This window comes from Papio anubis, chromosome 20 (genome assembly GCF_008728515.1).
Source record: "Papio anubis isolate 15944 chromosome 20, Panubis1.0, whole genome shotgun sequence".
NCBI lineage: Eukaryota > Metazoa > Chordata > Mammalia > Primates > Cercopithecidae > Papio > Papio anubis.
In genome coordinates, this window is record NC_044995.1 from 18278780 (window position 1) to 18297747 (window position 18968).

General features: G+C 54.7%; 2 protein-coding genes across 7 annotated transcripts; one reads left to right on the plus strand and one right to left on the minus strand.

The window, feature by feature from the left end:
* The first annotated feature begins 2530 nt into the window (after window positions 1-2530).
* YIF1B (Yip1 interacting factor homolog B, membrane trafficking protein) lies at window positions 2531-13563 on the plus strand. Of its 5 annotated transcripts, none has more exons than XM_003915461.3 (8): window positions 2531-2663; window positions 9070-9308; window positions 9385-9489; window positions 9655-9733; window positions 9863-9920; window positions 10966-11121; window positions 11197-11290; window positions 13164-13563. In XM_003915461.3, the coding sequence occupies exons 1-8, from the start codon at window positions 2612-2614 to the stop codon at window positions 13317-13319; spliced, it is 939 nt and encodes a 312-aa protein (XP_003915510.1). In that variant the 5' UTR covers window positions 2531-2611; the 3' UTR covers window positions 13320-13563. The 5 variants fall into 5 exon arrangements, with proteins under 5 accessions (XP_003915510.1, XP_009192624.1, XP_003915512.1 ...); XM_009194360.2 differs by having other exon boundaries at window positions 2554-2672; XM_003915463.4 differs by lacking the exon at window positions 2531-2663 and adding an exon at window positions 2712-2785.
* A 97-nt stretch (window positions 13564-13660) lies between these two features.
* On the minus strand, window positions 13661-15143 carry C20H19orf33 (chromosome 20 C19orf33 homolog). Of its 2 annotated transcripts, XM_003915467.5 has the most exons (4): window positions 14379-15143; window positions 14172-14287; window positions 13977-14039; window positions 13661-13819 (listed from the first exon to the last, which is right to left on the minus strand). In XM_003915467.5, exons 1-4 carry the CDS (start codon window positions 14398-14400, stop codon window positions 13712-13714), a joined length of 309 nt encoding a protein of 102 aa, XP_003915516.1. In that variant the 5' UTR covers window positions 14401-15143; the 3' UTR covers window positions 13661-13711. The 2 variants fall into 2 exon arrangements, with proteins under 2 accessions (XP_003915516.1, XP_017807904.1); XM_017952415.3 differs by lacking the exon at window positions 13661-13819 and having other exon boundaries at window positions 13979-14110.
* Window positions 15144-18968: the final 3825 nt, after the last annotated feature.

Below are 18968 nucleotides of genomic sequence, written 5' to 3' on the forward strand. Positions count from 1 at the left end.
AAAAAAAAAAAAAAAAGAAGTAGTCATTTGAGACCAGCTTGGGCAACATGGCAAAACCCCATCTCGACAAAAATACAAAATTCAGCTACAGGGTGGCATGCTCTGTAGTCCCAGCTACACTGGGAGGCTTGAGGCAGGAGGGATCGACTGAGCCCAGGAATTAGAGGTTGCATGAGTTACGACACACCCACTGCACCTAGCATGGTGATGGGAGTGAGACCTCATTCCCAGAAAAATAAAAAAAAGTAGTAGTCACATAATTGCAGTGGGAAAATATGGCGCCAGCAGGAAGCCAATGAACTTGTTTTTGTTTTTGTTTTTGAGGATAAGAGGCTTGCCTCCTTGGTTCCCAGGCTAGAGCAATGGCATACAATCTCGGCTCACTGCAACCTCTGACTCCTGGGTTCGAAGTTTACCTCCTGCCTCAGCCTCCCAAGTCACTGGAATTCATAGGTGCCTCACAACAATTCCAGCCAATTTTGCATTTTGAGTAGAGACAGGGGTTTCACCCATGTTGGCCAGCATGGTCTCTAACTGACTCCTTGTATGCATCTGCCCGCCTTTGGCTCCAAAGTGCTCGATTACAGGCGTGATCCACTGCACCTGGCAGCTTGTTTTATTAATTAAAACATATATATAAGGCTAAAGCGGTGGACTCACGCCTGCAATCTCAGCTTTGGGAGGCCGGAGGCAGGCGGATCACCTGAGGTCAGGAGTTCAGACCAGCCTGATAACAATGCAAAACCCCATCCTCTACTAAAAATACAAAAAATTGTGCTGTGTGGTGGCGCGATAACCGTAATCCCATGCCACCGAGGCTGAAGCAGGAGAATTGCTTGAACCCGGATAAAGCAAGTTGGGTTGCAGTGAGTCGAGATCGCGACCACTGCACTCCAGCCTGGGCGGGAATATAGAGCAAGGCTCCATCTCGAAAAAAAAAATTATAGAAGAGATGTATCTGGAGCAACCAGAGCAAGAGAGAGGGCTGAGGATGAGGAGAAAATGGTGTTGGAGCCCAGGGGACAGAGGCTAAATCAGAAGTGAAGAAGAATGCGAGAATTTCACTCACAAAAAGGAACAACAGTGGAGCCAGGACTCATCACTGAGAAACCAGGAGCAGCCCTTAGGGTCCCCAAAAAGACAATGTCTCAGAGGAGGAAGGGGAAGCCACAGCGATAGGGTCACTTGCTGACATCCTTCCGGATGTGCTATCGCTGCGCAGAAGTAACTTCCACCACTATGTTTTCCTGAGATAAATCGGGGAGTCTGAGAGGGAGAGAAAGGGGGAGACTGAGGGGCAGAGAGGGGAGAGACTAAGGACGCTTGGTCGGCAGGGCTCTTCACTTGCAGGTGCACCTGTGTGCTATGAGTTGCTGGGGGTTGTAGAATGCTTTTGGTGGACAGAGGGAACCAGGTTGCAATGTGAGAACATTTTTATGAATTTCTGGGAAACTGCCTTAAGATCTCTTCCAAGAGAGACACCTGGTTCTTCTCACCTAACTTGTTGGGTTTCCTTTTCTCACTCTAAATATTCACTTTAAGGCTGGGCACTGTGGCTCATGTCTGTCATCCTAACGCTTTAGGAGGCTGAAGCAGGAGGATGGCTTGAGCCCAGGAATTCGAGACCAGCCTGGGCAACATAGCAAGATCCTGTTTTGACTAAAAATTAGCTGGGCATGGTGGTGCATGCCTGTGGTCCCAGTTACTGGGGAGGCTGAGGCAGGAGGATCACTTGAGCCCAGGGGGTCCGAGGCAGCCTGGGAAACAGAGCAAGACCCTGTCTCAAAATAAATAAATAATTACTTTAATACCTAAGGGCTGTCAAAAATTGTATAAGCCCCTACAACTCCTATTAGCCCCTCAGGAACACAAATGTTTCTCTTTTCCCTGCTCCACAGCCTTCTCTGGCTCTCCAGTGCTCTCAACGACCCAAATTGAACGCCTGTCTGTAGAGAACTGCATTTCCCATCGACCCTTTCGTTCGATATTTACATTTTTAAAAATGTTTTGTAGCGATGGAGATCTTGCTGTTGCCCAGGCTGGTCTCGAACTCCTGGGCTCAAGCGATCCTCGGCCTTCCAGAGTGCTGAGATTACAGGCATAAGTCACTGCGCTTGGCTAAATTAAAACAAAAAACAAAACAACAAAACAACAAAACAAAAAAAAACAACTTTGTAGGGATGAGGCGGGGCGAGGTCACTATGTTGCTCAGGCTAGTCTCGAACCCCTGGGCTCAAGCAATCCTCCCGCCTCGGCCTACCAAAGTGCTGGAGTTACCGGCGTGAGCCCCCGCAAAGGGCAGACACAGTCACTTTCTGTCATGGCAGACACCGCCTCCTCCTGGGGTTGTTCCCGGCCCCGCCCTCCTGCCCCTCAGGCCCTGACTCGCTTTACAGCAGGAGCCCAGTAACCCAGTCTCCGCCTCTTACGTAAGGCACCGCCCACTCGCCAAGGCCTCCGTGGGAGGGCGTGGCCTTCCCTCAATCCTGACGTCCATTGGCTGTCTCTTCGCCGGCGGGGCGTGGGTACGGGAGCCGGGCGGGCACGTTCCGAACCGCGGCTGAGGCGGTGGCGGCGGCGGCGGCGGCGGCGGCGAAGGCGAAGGCGAAGGATGCACCCGGCAGGCTTGGCGGCGGCAGCGGCGGCGGGGACGCCCCGGCTGCGTAAGTGGCGTACGTGGCCGGCGGAGGAGATCGGGCGGGCAGGGGCGTGGCGGGGCGGCCGCGGCGGTTGGCGAGGTCACTGCAGGTCGGAGGTCACGAGATCAAGGATCTGGAACCCCGAGGTGTGCACAGCGCTGGGATGCCAGGTCTGGGTAGGGGGCGCCTTGGGGGGCGATTCTTTAGGAAATTCCTTTAGAAGAAAACAACTTGGCACAGGATAGCGTGCGACATGCAGAGAAATGCAACTTTCATTCATTTGCAGTTAGCGATCCGCCCTCCCCGCTCCCCACCTTTCCGTGGCTCCCCAGTGCCCGCCTGCTGTCGCCCACACCCTTAGGACAGTTTCGTGCCCCCCCGTGAGCGCAGAGGGCCATACCTACCGCTCATTTAAGAAGCGAACCTGTATTGTGCTGTTGGCCCCCTTTTCCTGTCTCTTCATCTCTGTGAGTGTCCTGTGTGTTTAATTTATTCATTCAATCTAACTTGCCTCAACTCCCATGTGTCAGGCCCTGTGCTGGGATGGAGATGTGGGAGCCCAGAGGAGGCACGTGACCCAGCCAAGGGGTGTCAGTGAAGCTTCCTGGAAGAGCATACTTCTTTTTCCTTTTTTTTGAGACCTAATTTTGTTCTTGTTGCCCAGACTGGAGTGCAACAGCACAATCTCAGGTCACCGCAACCTCCGCCTCCCGGGTTCAAGTGATTCTCCTGCCTCAGCGTCCCAAGTAGCTGGGATTACAGGCGCAGGCCACCACGCCCGGCTAATTTTGTATTTTTAATAGAGATGGGGTTTCTCCATGTTGGTCAAGCTGGTCTCGAACTCCCGACCTCAGGTGATCCACCCGCCTAGGCCTCCCAAAGTGCTGAGATTACAGGTGTGAGCCACCGCGCCCAGCATGGAAGAAGATACTTCTGATGATGAAAAGTTACCCAGGAGAAGGAGATTTGTGGTGAGAGGGCAGGCTGGGCGTGGTGGCTTACACCTATAATCCCAGCACTTTGGGAGGGTGAGGTGGGCTAATCACTTGGGACCAGGAGTCGGAGACCAGCTTGGGTAACATAGCAAAATCCTATCTCTAATAAAAGTGCAAAAAAGTAGCCGGGCGTGGTGGCGAGATTACACCAGCCTGGGTGACAGAGCAAGACTTCACCTCAAAAAAAAAAAAAAAAGAGGGTAATCCACCTGCCTCGGCCTCCCGAAGTGCTGGAATTACCGGCATGAGTCACGGTGCCCAGCCAACCAGCCTGGCCAACATGTGAAACCCTGTCTCTACTAAAAATACAAAAAAAAAAATAGCTTGGGCGTGATGGCTTACACCCATAATCCCAGGACTTTGGGAGACTGAGGCGGGAGGATCACGAGGTCAGGAGTTCGAGACCAGCCTGGCCAGTATGGTGAGACCCAGTCTCTACTAAAAATACAAAATTTAGCCAGACGTGGTGGCGTGCGCCTGTAGTCCCAGCTATTTGGGAGGCTGAGGCAGAAGAATTGCTTGAACCTGGGAGGCATAGGTTGCAGTGAACCGAGATTGCGCCACTGCACTCCAGCCTGGGCAACAGAGTGAGACTCCGTCTCAAAAAAAAAAAAAAATTATCTGGGTGTTGTGGTGCGCACCTGTAATCCCAGCTACTCGGGCAGCCGAGGCAGGAGAATCTCTTGAACGTGGGAGTCGGAGGTTGCAGCGAGCCAAGATTGTGCCATGGCACTCCAGCCTAGGCAACAAGAGTGAAACAATGCCTCAAGAAAAAAAAAAAAAAGAGGGAAAGGCATTGGAGGCCTGTGCCAAGTAAACAAGTAGACTAATGAATATATATTACAGAAATTATTATGAGTGCTCAGAAGAGAAAAAGAAAGCACCGCATGTTATGAGAAGGAGCCAGGTGGGGATAGTGTGTTCTAGTGAGGAGTGAGGAAGGTCTCTGCAAAAGCAGGGGCCTCTGTGCGATATTGGGAGGCGCTGATGGAGGGAGGTTGTTCCAGGATGAAAGCTCTGCATATTCAAAAGCCAGTGAGGGCAAGGGGCCTGAAAGGCCATGTGGCGGGCTGGTGCATGGGATCCGCAGGAGAAGTTCCAAACCATGGTGGTTGGCAGGACTGGGTCATGCAGGGCCTATTAGGCTTTGGATATTTTTCTGAGCACAGTAGATAGTGACTTTAGGCAGAAGATGACATGGTCTCATTTGCATTTAAAAAGATCACTCTGGATCGGGCACTGATGGCTCATGCCTGTAATCCCAGCACTTTGGGAGGCCGAGGCAGGCAGATCACTTGAGCTCAGGAGTTCGAGACCAGCCTGCCCAAAATGGTGAAACTCTTGTCTCTACTAAAAATACAAAAATTACCTGGGCGTGGTGGTGTGCGCCTATAATCCCAGCTATGCAGGAGGCTGAGGCAGGAGAATTGCTTGAACCTGGGAGGTGGAGGTTGCAGTGAGCCGAGATCGCGCCATTGCACTCCAGCCTGGGCGACAAGAGCGAGACTCTGTCTGAAAAAAAAAAAAGAAGTGGGGGAAAGAAAAGGGAAGTGGGGCTTGCGGAGAGGCTGGGGCCAGTGCTGCTTGCCTTGGAATTGAGGAGACCTGGGTCTGTCTTCAGGCTACGAATAATTGAGAGGAAGAGTTCGAGGCTAGTAGCTGATCAGGAGTGACATGGATGGACTGCTTTTTATGAGGCCAAGGAGTTTATGAGTGTCACGACAGCTTTGCAAGGTGGGACAGTTAACTCCATTGTGTAGAGGAGAACATCCAGGTGCAGAGAAAATCATGATGTGGATAATTCTATTCCTCTACCCATTCCCACTGTCATGTGATCACCCATTCCCTGTGCCTGCAATGGTGCCAGGCAGATAGTAGGATCTCAGCAGATATTTGCAGGATAGCATTGGTTATTGATTAGGAGCAGAGGCCCTGGAGGCAGAGTGCTGGGTTCAAATCCTGCCCTTCCCATTTTCTCCATACAGAGAAAGTGGAAGTACAGAGCACTTCCACTTGTCCCATTACTCAAACCGGGATCTATAGAGACAGTATTGGCTCTTCCCACTTCTTTTTTTGAGACGGACTCTCGCTCTGTTGCCCATGCTGGAGTGCAGTGGCGCCATCTTGGCTCACTGCAAGCTCTGCCTCCCAGGTTCATGTCATTCTCCTGCCTCAGCCTCCCAAGTAGCTGGGACTACAGGGGTGAGCCACCGCACCCGGCCCTTTTTTTTTTTTTTTTTTTTAAAGAGGGCTTTGCTGTGTCGCCCAGGCTGGAGTGCAGTGGTGCGATCTTGGCTCACTGCAGCCTTGACAACCCAGGTCCTCTCACCTCAGCCTCCCAAATAGCTGGGACTACAGGTGCGTGCCACCATGCCCTGCTATATTGTATTTTGTAGAGATAGGGTTTCACTATGTTGGCCAGGCTGGTCTTGAACTGAGTTCAAGTGATCTGCCTGTCTTGGCCTCCCAAAGTGCTGGGATTATAGGCGTGAGCCACCATGCCCAGCCTCTTCCCACTTTTTTTTTTTTTTGGGATGGGGTTCCCCCTCTTGGCCCGGCCGGAGTGCAGTGGCATGATCTTGGCTAACTGCAACCTCCGCCCGCGCCCTCCCCCCCCACCCGCCCCCATCCCAGTTCAAGCAGTTCTCCTGCCTCAGCCTCCAGAGTAGCTGGGATTACAGGAATGCACCATGCCCAGCTCATTTTTATATTTTTAGTAGGAACGGGGTTTTGCCATGTTGGCCAGGCTGGTCTTGAACTCCTGACCTCTTGATCCGCCTGCCTCGGCCTCCCAAAGTGCTGGGATTACAGGCATGAACCACTGCGCCCGGCCTCTTTCCACTTCTTAACACACCTCCTCTGAGCCCACCTCAGCAAGTCCTGTCCCTTCTAGCTCTGAAACTGATCCAGAAATAACCCATTCCACTTTTACACCCCCAGTCCTGTCTGCCGTGGTCTCCCACCTGGACTGCCGCAGCAGCCTCCTCTCTCCCTTCCCTGCTCACCCCTCATCTGTTCCCCATATGAGGCCACAGGGACCTTTTAAAATCTTTTGAAACCTGGCTCTCATACTATGACTTTGGGCAAGGGCCTGAGCCTCTTTAGGGCTTGCTTTTCTCATGTAAAATGGGGATGATGATAGCATTGACAATTGGCAGAAACAGGGTGGTTGTGAAGATGAAATGAGTTCATCCACAGGATTATTGTAATATTTATCAGGCACAGCAGGGCTGGACTCCTGCTCTGCCACTCACTCAGTTTGGCCCTTTGCACAAGTCATTTTAGCTGTCTGGGCCTTGGTTTCCACACCTGTAAATTGGGGGTGGTCATTTATTTATTTATTTATTTATTTTTTTTGAGACAGGGTTTCACTGTGTTGTCCAGGCTGGAGTTCAGTGGTGCAATCTTGGCTCACTGCAACCTTTGCCTCCCAGGCTTAAGCGATCCTCCTACCTTGGCCTCCCAAGTAGCTGGGACCACAGGTGTGAACCACCACACCTAGTTAATCTTTCTATATTTTGCAGGGATGGGGTTTCGCCATGTTGCCCAGGCTACCTTTATTCATTGATCAGATTTTTATCAAGCGCCTACTCTAACCCTGTGCAAGGGGCTGGGGACTCAGCTGTGAACGAGATCAAGATCCCCACCTTGGGGGACTCACATTCGAGTGGGGGAGACAGTGAACAAAATAAGACAGCCAGCATGTCAGCTGGTGCTGAGTTCTAAGGCTATCAGTGAAGCAGGGCAGGGGGTGGGGAGTGCCACCAAGGGAGGTACGGTTGTAGACAGGATGGCTGGGGAAGGCCTCACTAAGCAAAGCCCTGGAAGAGGAGAGGAGGGAGCCCTGAGGATGTTGGTGGAAGAGCGTTGCAAGCAGAGGCACAGCTCGTGCAGAGGCCTTGAGGCAGGCACCTTCCTGGTGCGTTCAGTGAGCATTGGGAGGCGCAGGTGGCTGGAGTTAAGTGATTGAAGGGGAGCATGGGAGATATGGACAGAGGCCTTGTGTAAAAGGCTTGGGACAGGATTTTGTACCCAATAGCCCCTCCTCCCCCCCGTATGTAGTAGCTTTTGAGATAATCATCATCAGATAAGTGGATGGGTGGGTGGGTGAATGGATGGTTAGATGGATGGATGATGGATGGGTGGATAGATGAATGTGTTGGTGGATGGATAAATAGCTTGGTGAGTGGATGGATGGATGGATGGATGGATCTGATGGACGGAAAAGACGGTTAATTCCAGTGGACGGATAGCCATTAGATGTGCGGATGGGTGTGGATGGACACGACGGATTTGAATGGACGGATGGATGGATGGATGGACAGGACTGATGAAACGGGCCGCGGATGGATAGATAGGCCGGTATGGATGGGATGGATGGGTGGATGAATGGACAGATAGATGAATGCATCAATGGATGTATAGTTGACTGGCTGGCTGGCTGGCTGGCTGGCTGGATAGATGGATGGCTGGCTGGGTGGATGGATGGATGATGGATGGATGGGTGGATAGATGAGTGGGTTGGTGGATGGATAGCTTGATGAGTGGATGGATGGATGAAGGATGGATGGATGGATGGATGGATGGATGGATGGATGGATGAATGGATGGAAAGGATGAATGAATGGTGGAGGAAGGACAGATGGATGGGTGGATGAATAGGTATGGATGGTGGATGGATGGATGGATAGATGGGTGGATGGATGGGTGGATGGATGGGGTGGAGTGGATGGATGGACGGGGTAAAGTGATGAAGTGGACGGATAATGGACGGACGGGGCAGGCGGATGGACGGACGGACGGGCAGGCGGATGAATGGATGGATTGGTGGGTGGGTGGGTGGATGGATGGATGGAAGGGATGGATGAATGGATGGATGGATGGGTGGAGGGGTGGAGGGATGGATGGATGGATGGGTGGTGGATGGATGGAATGGATGGACAGGGTGGATGGATGGATGGTGGATGGATGGGTGGATGGATGGATGGATGGTGGATGGAATGGATGGACAGATGAATGCATGAGTGGATGGATAGTTGGCTAGATGGGTGGAAGGATGGATGGATGGATAGGTGGATAGATGGATGGATGAATGGATGGGTGGATGGATGAATGGGTAGTTGGAAGGATAGATGTGGATGGGTGGGCGAGTGGGTGGGTGGGTGGATGGATGAGTAGATGGATGGGTGGGTAGATGAATGGATGCATAGATTAGTGTATCAGTGGATGGATAGTTGGCTAGATGGGTGGGTCGATGGATGAATGGCTGAGGCTGCACCTGCCAGTCCATCTGATGTCAAAGCTAGTGTCTCTAATGGTGACACCACCCTCCTCTCAGTAGGAGCAGGAGGCAGAACTGCAGGATGAATGAGGCTCACCAGGCCTCCCTTACCTATCCTGGAACCCCAGTGTCTCCCCACCCTCTTCCCTTGCAGCCTCAAAGCGGAGGATCCCTGTGTCCCAGCCGGGCATGGCCGACCCTCACCAGCTTTTCGATGACACAAGTTCAACCCAGAGCCGGGGCTATGGGGCCCAGCGGGCACCTGGCGGCCTAGGCTATCCTGCAGCCTCTGCCACGCCCCAGGCAGCCTTCCTGGCTGACCCGGTGTCCAACATGGCCATGGCCTATGGGAGCAGCCTGGCCGCGCAGGGCAAGGAGCTGGTGGATAAGAACGTAAGTGGCCAGGGCTGGCGGGAGTTGGGGGATGCACGGGGCCACGGGCACTCAGGCTTGAGCTCTGCCTCCCCAGATTGACCGCTTCATCCCCGTCACCAAGCTCAAGTATTACTTTGCTGTGGACACCATGTATGTGGGCAGAAAGCTGGGCCTGTTGTTCTTCCCCTACCTGCACCAGGTCAGCACCCCCAGGGGAATGTGGGTCTGCGGTGGGCCTGTGGGGGCTCAGGGGTGGGGGCAGGTATGTGGTGGGGCCAGGAGATTCACCTCGAGGGAGGAGGGCCTGTAGCAGGGTAGGAGGGACCTGGTTCTGAGGGTCCTGCCCATCTCCCCATCCCCGCAGGACTGGGAGGTGCAGTACCAACAGGATACCCCGGTGGCCCCCCGCTTTGACGTCAATGCCCCGGACCTCTACATTCCAGGTTTCACCCTCCCTCTACCCTGCACCCTCCTCTCTCTTCCGGGCCTGTCTGGGGTGGGTGTGTGGGTGTCTGGAGGCCCAAGGCAGTTCTTCTTCTGGTGACCAGTGTCTGTGTGTCTGCCTCCCACAGCGATGGCTTTCATCACCTACGTTTTGGTGGCTGGTCTTGCGCTGGGGACCCAGGATAGGTAAGGGCGGCCTGGGGCAGGCCGAGTAGGGTGGGGTTTGGGAGGCCCATGATTGGTCAGGAAGGTTTCAGTTCCAAGGTCTCAGTTCCCCTCTCAGGACAGCCCCACCTTGCTCCCAGTTGGCCCAAGATACAGCCCTCAGGGTCACCATCAGCATCACCCTCGCCTCTTCCCTCTCCTTCCTACCCACGTGCATTGTGTCACCACACCCTGTGCTGGGCGACCCTCTCCATCCACCCTTCCTCTTGGCCTCTGCTACCAGACCCATCCTCATCCTTGCTCTGTCGTCACCAGCTCCCCATTGCACCCCTACTCCAGCAGCAGCCAGGACGGTCCTGTCTGAGGTGTGAGCCTGGCCACAGCCCACCCTACTCCACCCTACTATCCATGGCTCCCGATCAAGCCTCAGCTCCTCAGCCCCGCACTGCCCCTCCCGTTGCATGCTTCTGTCCGTTCCTTTCCTCAGGAGGGCTGGCGCTGTCTCCTGGGGCCTTGTCACATCAACTTCCCTCTGCCCGGGAGCGTGTTCCCCTCCACTACTGCCGAGTACCTGTGCATTCCCGCTGGCTCCATTCCAGTGTCACCTCCTCCAGGAAGCCTTCATGCCCCCCAGGCTAGGTCAGGCCCCTCCTCTTGCTCACACTGCCCTGTTCTTTTCCTTTGTGACACTGAACACATCTGTCATTAACTAACTGGTGAGGCCCTGGGGATATGGCAGAGGCCGAAGGCTTTGTCCCTGACCAGCTCCTTCCTGCAGGCCTCAGCTTGGTGTCCCCTCTCCTGGGAAGCCCTCTCTGACACCTGCCTCCTGCCTGTCAGGCACAGCCCCCTGTGACTCCAGCCCTGCCTGCTCTGGGTGTCACTGTCTAGGGATGGGTCTGCCGTCCTCCCTGGATGGGATTTCCATGAGAATAGGATAGCGTGCAGGTCCATCTTGATCACTGCCGGGTGTCCAGCCCTACCCAACACAGGGCTGTCCCCAGGCGGGTGCTGGGGGTGGGAGGTCTGAACCAGCCAACCAAGTGGCGGGACTTGGTGCCTGCAGGTTCTCCCCAGACCTCCTAGGGCTGCAGGCGAGCTCAGCCCTGGCCTGGCTGACCCTGGAGGTGGTGGCCATCCTGCTCAGCCTCTATCTGGTCACTGTCAACACCGACCTCACCACCATCGACCTGGTGGCCTTCTTGGGCTACAAGTATGTCGGGTGAGTACGCCCGCCCTTCATGCCAGCCCCAGCCCTTGGGCCTTGTCCTCACACAGCCTCCTCTCCCTCCCCCAGGATGATTGGCGGGGTCCTCATGGGCCTGCTCTTCGGGAAGATTGGCTACTACCTGGTGCTGGGCTGGTGCTGTGTGGCCATCTTTGTGTTCATGGTGAGCAGGGGCTCGGGGCTGGTGAGGCTGAGGGCACAGGTGCCCCGGAGGCATCCAAGAAGAGGATGTCAGCTGTGGGGTTCAGACCAGAGACACATTGCTGAACTGAAGAGCCCAGGAGTGGCTGCCCAGCCTGGGGGGTCAGGAGGGCTTCCTGGAAGAGGGGGTATCCTGAGCCCTGGAAGAGGAGATCCCACCCAGGCTGCTAGAGGCTGGGGATCCCCAGCACACAGGCTTCAGGCTGGGCTCTCACCCTCATTCCACTCTCCTTGCATGGGGGCTTTCCTGCCAGAATTTCCCTGGAAGGAGATTCTCTAGAGCCCTTCCTGCTAGAGTCAGGGGTGCTGGTGAAGAGCACTGGGGTCTGCAGGCTGGGTGGACCCCAAGTTTAGTTGGATCCTGGGCAAATCACTTCCTTTCTTTAAACTGTTTCCCCTTTTGCCGGGCACGGTGGCTCACGCCCGTAATCCCAGCACTTTGGGAGGCCGAAGCAGAAGGATCACGAGGTCAGGAGATCGAGACCATCCTGGCTAACACGGTGAAACCCCATCTCTACTAAAAATACAAAAAATTAGCTGGGCTTGGTGGTGTGTGCCTGTAGCCCCAGCTACTCGGGAAGCTGAGGCAGGAGAATCGCTTGAACCCGGGAAGTGGAGGTTGCAGTGAGCTGAGATTGCATCCCTGCACTCCAGCCTGGGTGACAGAGCAAGACTCTGTCTCAAAAAAAAAACAAAACACAAAACTCAGTTTCCCTATTTTAAAATAGGAGGATGATACTTGCCTCTTAAGGTGCTGGGAAGATTCACTGTGAACATGTGAGAAGCAGAGGGCAGACCGTGGTGGCTGGTGAGCCAGGGCAGAGCCTCACGCAAACTTTGACTTAGGTCTCATCATTTAAAAGTTTAGGCCAAGCGCATAACTCACATCTGTGATCCCAGCACTTTGGGAGGCTGAGGCAGGAGGATCACTGGAGGCCAGGAGCTTGATACCAGCCTGGACAACATAGCAAGACCCCATCTCTAAAAAAATTAAATAATTAGCCAGGCATGGCAGTGTGTACCTATAGTCCCAGCTACTCGAGAGGCTGAGGTGGGAGGATCACTTGAGTCTGGAAGATTGAGGCTGCAGTGAGCTGAGATCATGCCACTGCAGTCAAACCTGGTGGACAGGGTGAGACCCTGTCCATTTTTTTTTTTTTTTTTGAGACGGAGTCTCGCTGTGTCACCAGGCTGGAGTGCAGTGGCGCGATCTCGGCTCACTGCAGCCTCCTGGGTTCACAGGAGCGATTCTCCTGCCTCAGCCTCCTGAGAAGCAGGGAGCACCACCATACCCAGCTAATTTTTGTATTTTTAGTAGAGATGGGGTTTCACCATGTTGGCCAGGATGGTCTTGATCTCCTGACCTCGTGATTCGCCCTCCTCGGCCTCCCAAAGTGCTGGGATTACAGGCGTGAGCCAATGCACTAGGCCAGAGACCCTGTCCTTTAATAAAAATAAAGATAGCATTTCTGGCATGTCTTCAGAAACTGCCATGTGACCAGCATAAGGGGGAGCAGCAGCCAGGGCGACGTCTCCCACCCCCTCAGGCCGGGTGTCCACCGCGAAGTCCCCCTTCACCCGCTCCCGGACCTTGCCTGGCATTTGAGTGTCGAACCTTCTCATATTTTGCCCACAGGGCCCAAATCCTCACCATGTTAGGAGGTTTGGGGAAACTGAGGCCCCAGGAGCAGAAACCTGAGGCTGCAGAGGGCCAGGGACTTGTCCCCGGCTGCCTGGGGCTTCTAGACAGAGGCTGGAAGTATGTCGGGGCTCTCACTCTGGCCCAGAGAACTCAAGGGTAAACCCCTTGGTTCCTCTCTCCCTTTCCCACCCAGATCCGGACGCTGCGGCTGAAGATCTTGGCAGAGGCAGCGGCTGAGGGGGTCCCGGTGCGTGGGGCCCGGAACCAGCTGCGCATGTACCTGACCATGGCAGTGGCAGCGGCACAACCTCTGCTCATGTACTGGCTCACCTTCCACCTGGTGCGGTGAGCGGAGCCTCCCGCCGCCGCCGCCGCCGCTGCTGCTGCTGCTGCTGCTGCTGGGAGCCACTGGACTCATCTCCTGCCTGCAGGCCCCAGGGGTCCACCCTGTCTGGCCACAGGCGACGCCTCCATCCCATGTCCCGCCCAGCCCCGCCCCCAACCCAAGGTGCTGAGAGATCTCCAGCTGCACAGGCCATCGCCCCAGGGCGTGGCCGCTGTTACAGAAACAATAAACCCTGATGGGCATGGCGTGGGCAGCCTCTCCTTGGCCGCGTGCAGGGATGGGCGGGCCCAGCCCTGGGCAGGGGGCAGGGAACTGGGGACGGACCGGAGCAGGCACTGCGCTGATCAGTCGCAGAAGGCAGAAAGGAAGGTTTAATGAGCCCTGTCCAGGGCCCTTCAGTGAGGAGCCTCCTTCTTGCCCTTTTCCTTTTTCTTCTTCTTCACTTTGGGCTTCTTGGCCTTGCCGGGGGTGCTCTCGTGCTGCTTGGAGCCAGCGGTGTGGGGCTGTGGGACCGAGGGCAGGGATGGGAGAGAAGAGATGGTTCTGGGCTGGAAGGAGACAGAAGAACCGCCCCCTGCACCCTCCCCACCAGCCCCTGCGCTGGGACGCTTCTCTGCGGTGCAGGGCACGGGCCTGGGGACGCTGGCGAGAACCCCTTACCTTCACATCCGTGTCCGAGTCGCTGGAGCTGCTGCTGGAGTCGGAAGAGCTGTGGTGTCCTTGCTGGATGGAGGTGCGGCAGTGAGGCGGTGCCCCTTACCCAGCCCCCGAAGTTGGAAGCCCAAGGCAGGACCCTGGGGTCAGGGGCAACCCCACCCCTCCCGCCCGTCCGCAGCCGGTGATGAGGAGACTTACCTCTGGACCCGGACCTGCCCCCGCCTCCGACCGGCCCTGAAGTTTGTGGGGACTGAGCTTGGGGTCTCCCCCATGGCCCGCCTCCACACCTGGCTCCTGGGAGGTTGGCTCCAGAGCTGTGGAGGGAAGTTGGGTGGTTGGTGCGGGCAGCTTCTGGACTTGATTCCCGCCCCCTCCACCTCCAATCCACACTCCCCAGGAGCTCACCTGCTCCCAGGTCGAACTCCATGGTGAGAGATGTGTCCCACGGCCAAGGGCGCCTGGGCCCTGCAGAGGAGTGGAGCAGTGGGAGGAGCGCTGAGACCTGCCCGTTGGAGGAATGCTGACACGCCCCACCCAACCTCTGTCCTGGTCCTCAGCCCTGACTGCGCGGCACCGCCCAGCATTTCCTCTGTGAGGAGTGAGAGAGATGGACAGTGATGGCCTCCGCCAGCCTTGGTGCCTGAGGGGAGGCCGACTGAGGGGGGCTCTGGGGATGGCATTCAGGGAGCTACATGTTTCCCCAAAAAGCTCAGATGCTGGTTCTTGAAGAGGGAGGTGCCCCCGCCTTCCTGCATACCGCCGCAATATGGCCTCCTCCGCCCTAGTTTCACACAGAGGGCGCTGCTGCCAGGGGCATCCTGTGTTCTAACTCGCTCCCACAGCCCCTCCGGCTTGGTGAGCAGCATCTGAGGGGTGAGGGGCGTAGACTTGGAGCCAGCCTGCTGCACTAGATGCCAGCTGTGTCACTTAGTAGCAGGGTGACCTCAGGAAAGTTGCTTCACCTCCGTGCCTCATTTTCCTCATCTGTAAATGACAGCTACCCATGGGATTGATGTGAGAGATGAGTTACTTTCCTAGAATGGTGTCTGGCATGAAGTACTGATAATGTGCTGGGTTTTTTAAAAATAAAAGGTAGGTGTTTTAGGCCGGTCATGGTGGCTCACGCCTGTAATCCCAGCACTTTGGGAGGCAGAGGCAGGTAGATCACCTGAAGTCAGGAGTTCGAGACCAGCCTGACCAACATAGCGAAACCCTGTCTGTACTAAAAATAAAAAAATGAGCTGGGCACGGTGGTGCACGCCTGTAATCCCAGCTGCTCCGGAGGCTGAGGCACAAGAATCACTTGAACCCGGGAGGCAGAGGTTTCAGTGAGCCAAGATTGCACCACTGCACTCCAGCCTGGGCGACACAGTGAGACTCCGTCTCAAAAAAGAAAAAAGTATATAGATATAAAAGATAAGTGTCAAGCCAGGCATGGTGGCTCATGCCCAGCACTTTGGGAGGCCGAGGCAGGTAGATCACCCGAGGGGAGTTTGAGACCAGCCTGGCCAACATGGTGAAACCCGTCTCTACTAAAAATACAAAACTTAGCCAGGCATGGTGGCGGGTGCCTGTAATCCCAGCTACTTGGAGGCTGAGGCAGGAGAATCACTTCGGCCCAGAGGCAGAGGTTACAGTGAGCCGCGATTGTGCCATTGCACTCCAGCCTGGGTGGTAGAGCCAGGCTCCATCTCAAAAAAAAAAAAAAGAAGATAAATGTCTTTATGAGTGTGGGCTGCTGTAACAAATATAGAGAGGGTGGCTTTAACAGGAAACACAGTTCTCACGGTCCTGGAGGCTGGAAGTCTGAGATGGGGGTGTTGGTAGATCCGGTGTCAGAAGCGCCGCTTCCTGGCTCATTGACAGCCGCCCTGCCTCCCCTCATAGCTGAGAGCAAGATCATCTCACGTTGTGTCCCTTTCTATAAGGGCACAAATCCCGTTCATGAAGGCTCCTCCCGCATCACCTGGTGACCTCCCAGAGGTCCTACCTTCAAATACCATCACTTGGCTTCAGCACAGAAGTTTGGGGAAAACACAAACATTCAGTCTATGACAGTAGGTACTGTTCCAACCCCTACTTCACAGATGAGGAAACTGAGGGATTAGGTAAGAAGACGAAGGGTAAACATAGAGCATGGGCTGGGTGCAGTGGTTCATACCTGTAATCCCAGCACTTTGGGAGGGAAGCAAGGCAGGAGGATCACTTGAGCTGAAGAGTTTGAGATCAGCCTGGGTAACATACTGAGACCATCTCTACATGAAATTAAAACTTAGACAGGCATGGTGGCACTCACCTGTAGTCCCAGCTATTCAGGAGGCTGAGACAGGAGAATCACTTGAGCCCGGGAAGTCCAAGCTGCAGTAAGCTGTGATCGAGCCGCTGCAGTAAGCTGTGATCGAGCCACTGCACTCCAGCCTGGTTGACGGAGCAAGACCCTGTCTCAAAACACACACACAGGCCAGGCACAGTGGCTCACACCTGTAATCCCAGCACTTTGGGAGGCCGAGGCGGGAGGGTCACTTGTGGTCAGGAGTTCAAGACCAGCCTGGCCAATGTGGTGAAAAATATAAAAAAATCACTGAGTATCGTGGCGCACGCCTGTAATCCCAGCTACTTGGGAGGCTGAGGCTTGAGAATTGCTTGAACCCAGGAGGCGGTGGTTGCAGTGAGCTGAGACTGCATCACTGCACTCCAGCCTGGGTAACAGAGCAAGACTCCGACACACACACACACACACACACACACACACACGTAGTTTAGTTCTAGTCTGTTCATGCTATATATATAGTTCAAACGCAGGCAGTGTAGCTTGATTCCAATGCTTGACTTGGCCCCTCTGTCTCACCCTCTTGGGAGCTCTCAGAGGAATGTGCAGCCAGCTGGGCCCAGTTTTCCCTCCCCCGGGCTGGGCTCAGGTCAGGTTAGGGTAGAAACTGGAGCCTGAGCCATCTGCTCCTACCTCTGTGAGGTGAGATATCCTTGGCGTCCCTCTCCAGCCCAGCCCTGCTCCCAGCAACTGGGCTGCCTGCATCTACAGGGAGTGGGCATCTAGGAGCAGGTGGCTGAGGCCTGGGCATGGTAATGAGCACGCAGCTCATGCCCTTGTATACTCAGGTGTCTGCTCACATGTCCATTCCTCAGAGGCGCCTGGCTCGGCTTCCAGCAACTCAGAGTGGCAATGCTCCATCCCCTTTCCCCAGCTTGAAGTCCAGCATAGCCCATGCCTGCCACCATCTGCAGTTACCTTTCTTCACATTCACTTCTTCGGCACGTATTTTTTGAGCACCTACTATGTCTCCAGCACACTTCAAGACCTGAGGGTGGCCAGGCACAGTGGCACATGCTTGTAATCCCAGCACTTTGGGAGGCTGAGGAGGTTGGATGGCTTGAGCTCAGGAGTTTGAGACCAGCCTGGGCCACATGGCGAAACCCCATCTCTATTTAAAAAAAAAAAAAAAAAATTGTTAAAGGAGGACCTGAAAATAAATAAATACAAATTAATTAATTTTTTTTAAAAGGCGGTCAGGTGCAGTGGCTCACGCCTGTAATCCCAGCATTCTTTGGGAGGCCGAGGCGGCAAGTGGATCACCTGAGGCGGGAGTTCCCAGACTGCCTGGCTAACACGGTGAAACCCCCGCCTCTACTAAAAATACAAAAAACTAGCTGGGCGTGGTGGCAGGCGCCTGTAGTCCCAGCTACTCCGAGGCTGGAGGCAGGAGAATGGCGGAACCTGGGAGGCATGGAGCTTGCAGTGAACTCCCAGACGCGCCACTGCACTCCAGCCTGGGTGACACAGCCGAGACCGGGCCTCAAAAAAAAAAAAAAAAAAAAAAAAAAATTTAAAAAAAAAAAGAAAAAAGGTCAGGCGCGGTGGCTCAGGACTGTAATCCCAGCACTTTGGGAGGCCGAGACGGGCGGATCATGAGGTCAGGAGATCGAGACCATCCTGGCTAACACGGTGAAACCCGTGTCTACTAAAAATACAAAAAACTACCTGGGCGAGGTGGCGGGCGCCTGTAGTCCCAGCTACTCGGGAGACTGACGCAGGAGAATGACGTAAACCCGGGAGGCGGAGCTTGCAGTGAGCTGACATTCGGCCACTGCACTCCAGCCTGGGCGTCGCAAATGCAAAGGCCCCTGAGGCAGGAATGTGCCTGTGTCTGAGGAGCTGCACTGCGGTCAGAGTGGCAGAGAGAGTGGGAGAGGCGGGTGGCGGGCATGAACTTGTAAATCAAAGACCCTTGCTCTTTACCCTGAGTGTGACTGGGAGGTGAGCAATGATTGTGGCTTTGCCTGCAACTGGACACAGGATATGAGAGAAAGTGTCTGTCTCTCGAGGCAGAGCGCGCATTCCATGAGGGTGAGAACTCCCGCTTTGTGCACCACCCAGAACGGTGTGACTCAGAGAGGCTGCTTGCCATGCCTTAGTGAATGGGTGGCATCGCCTGCTGCCAGGTACTGTGCTAAGGGCGAGTCACCACCGGCACAGAAGGGCTGCAGGTTTGGGTCCTGGAGGTCAGTCACTACACTTACTGTTCTGTGGACAAATCAGTTAGCCACTGTGGATTTCTGTTTCCTTCTCTGTAAAAAAGAAAACTTATCTAGGAAATGGTTTTGCACAGAGCCTGCCTGGTACAAGTTCAATTGATGCTCAATCAATGTTCGTTTTTGTTTTCTTCTTCTTTTTTTTTTTGAGACAGAGTCTTGCTCTGTCGCCAGGCTGGAGTGCAGTGGCGCGATCTCGGCTCACTGCAATGCAACCTCCAACTCCCTGGTTCAAGTGATTCTCCTGCCTCAGCCTCCTGAGTAGCTGGGATTACAGGCACACGCCACCATGCCCAGATAATTTTTTGTATTTTTAGTAGAGACGGGGTTTCCCCATGTTGGCCAGGATGGTCTTGATCTCCTGACCTCGTGATCCGCCCACCTTGGTCTCCCAAAATGCTGGGATTACAGGTGTGAGCCACTGCGCCCAGCCATTTTTTTTTTTTT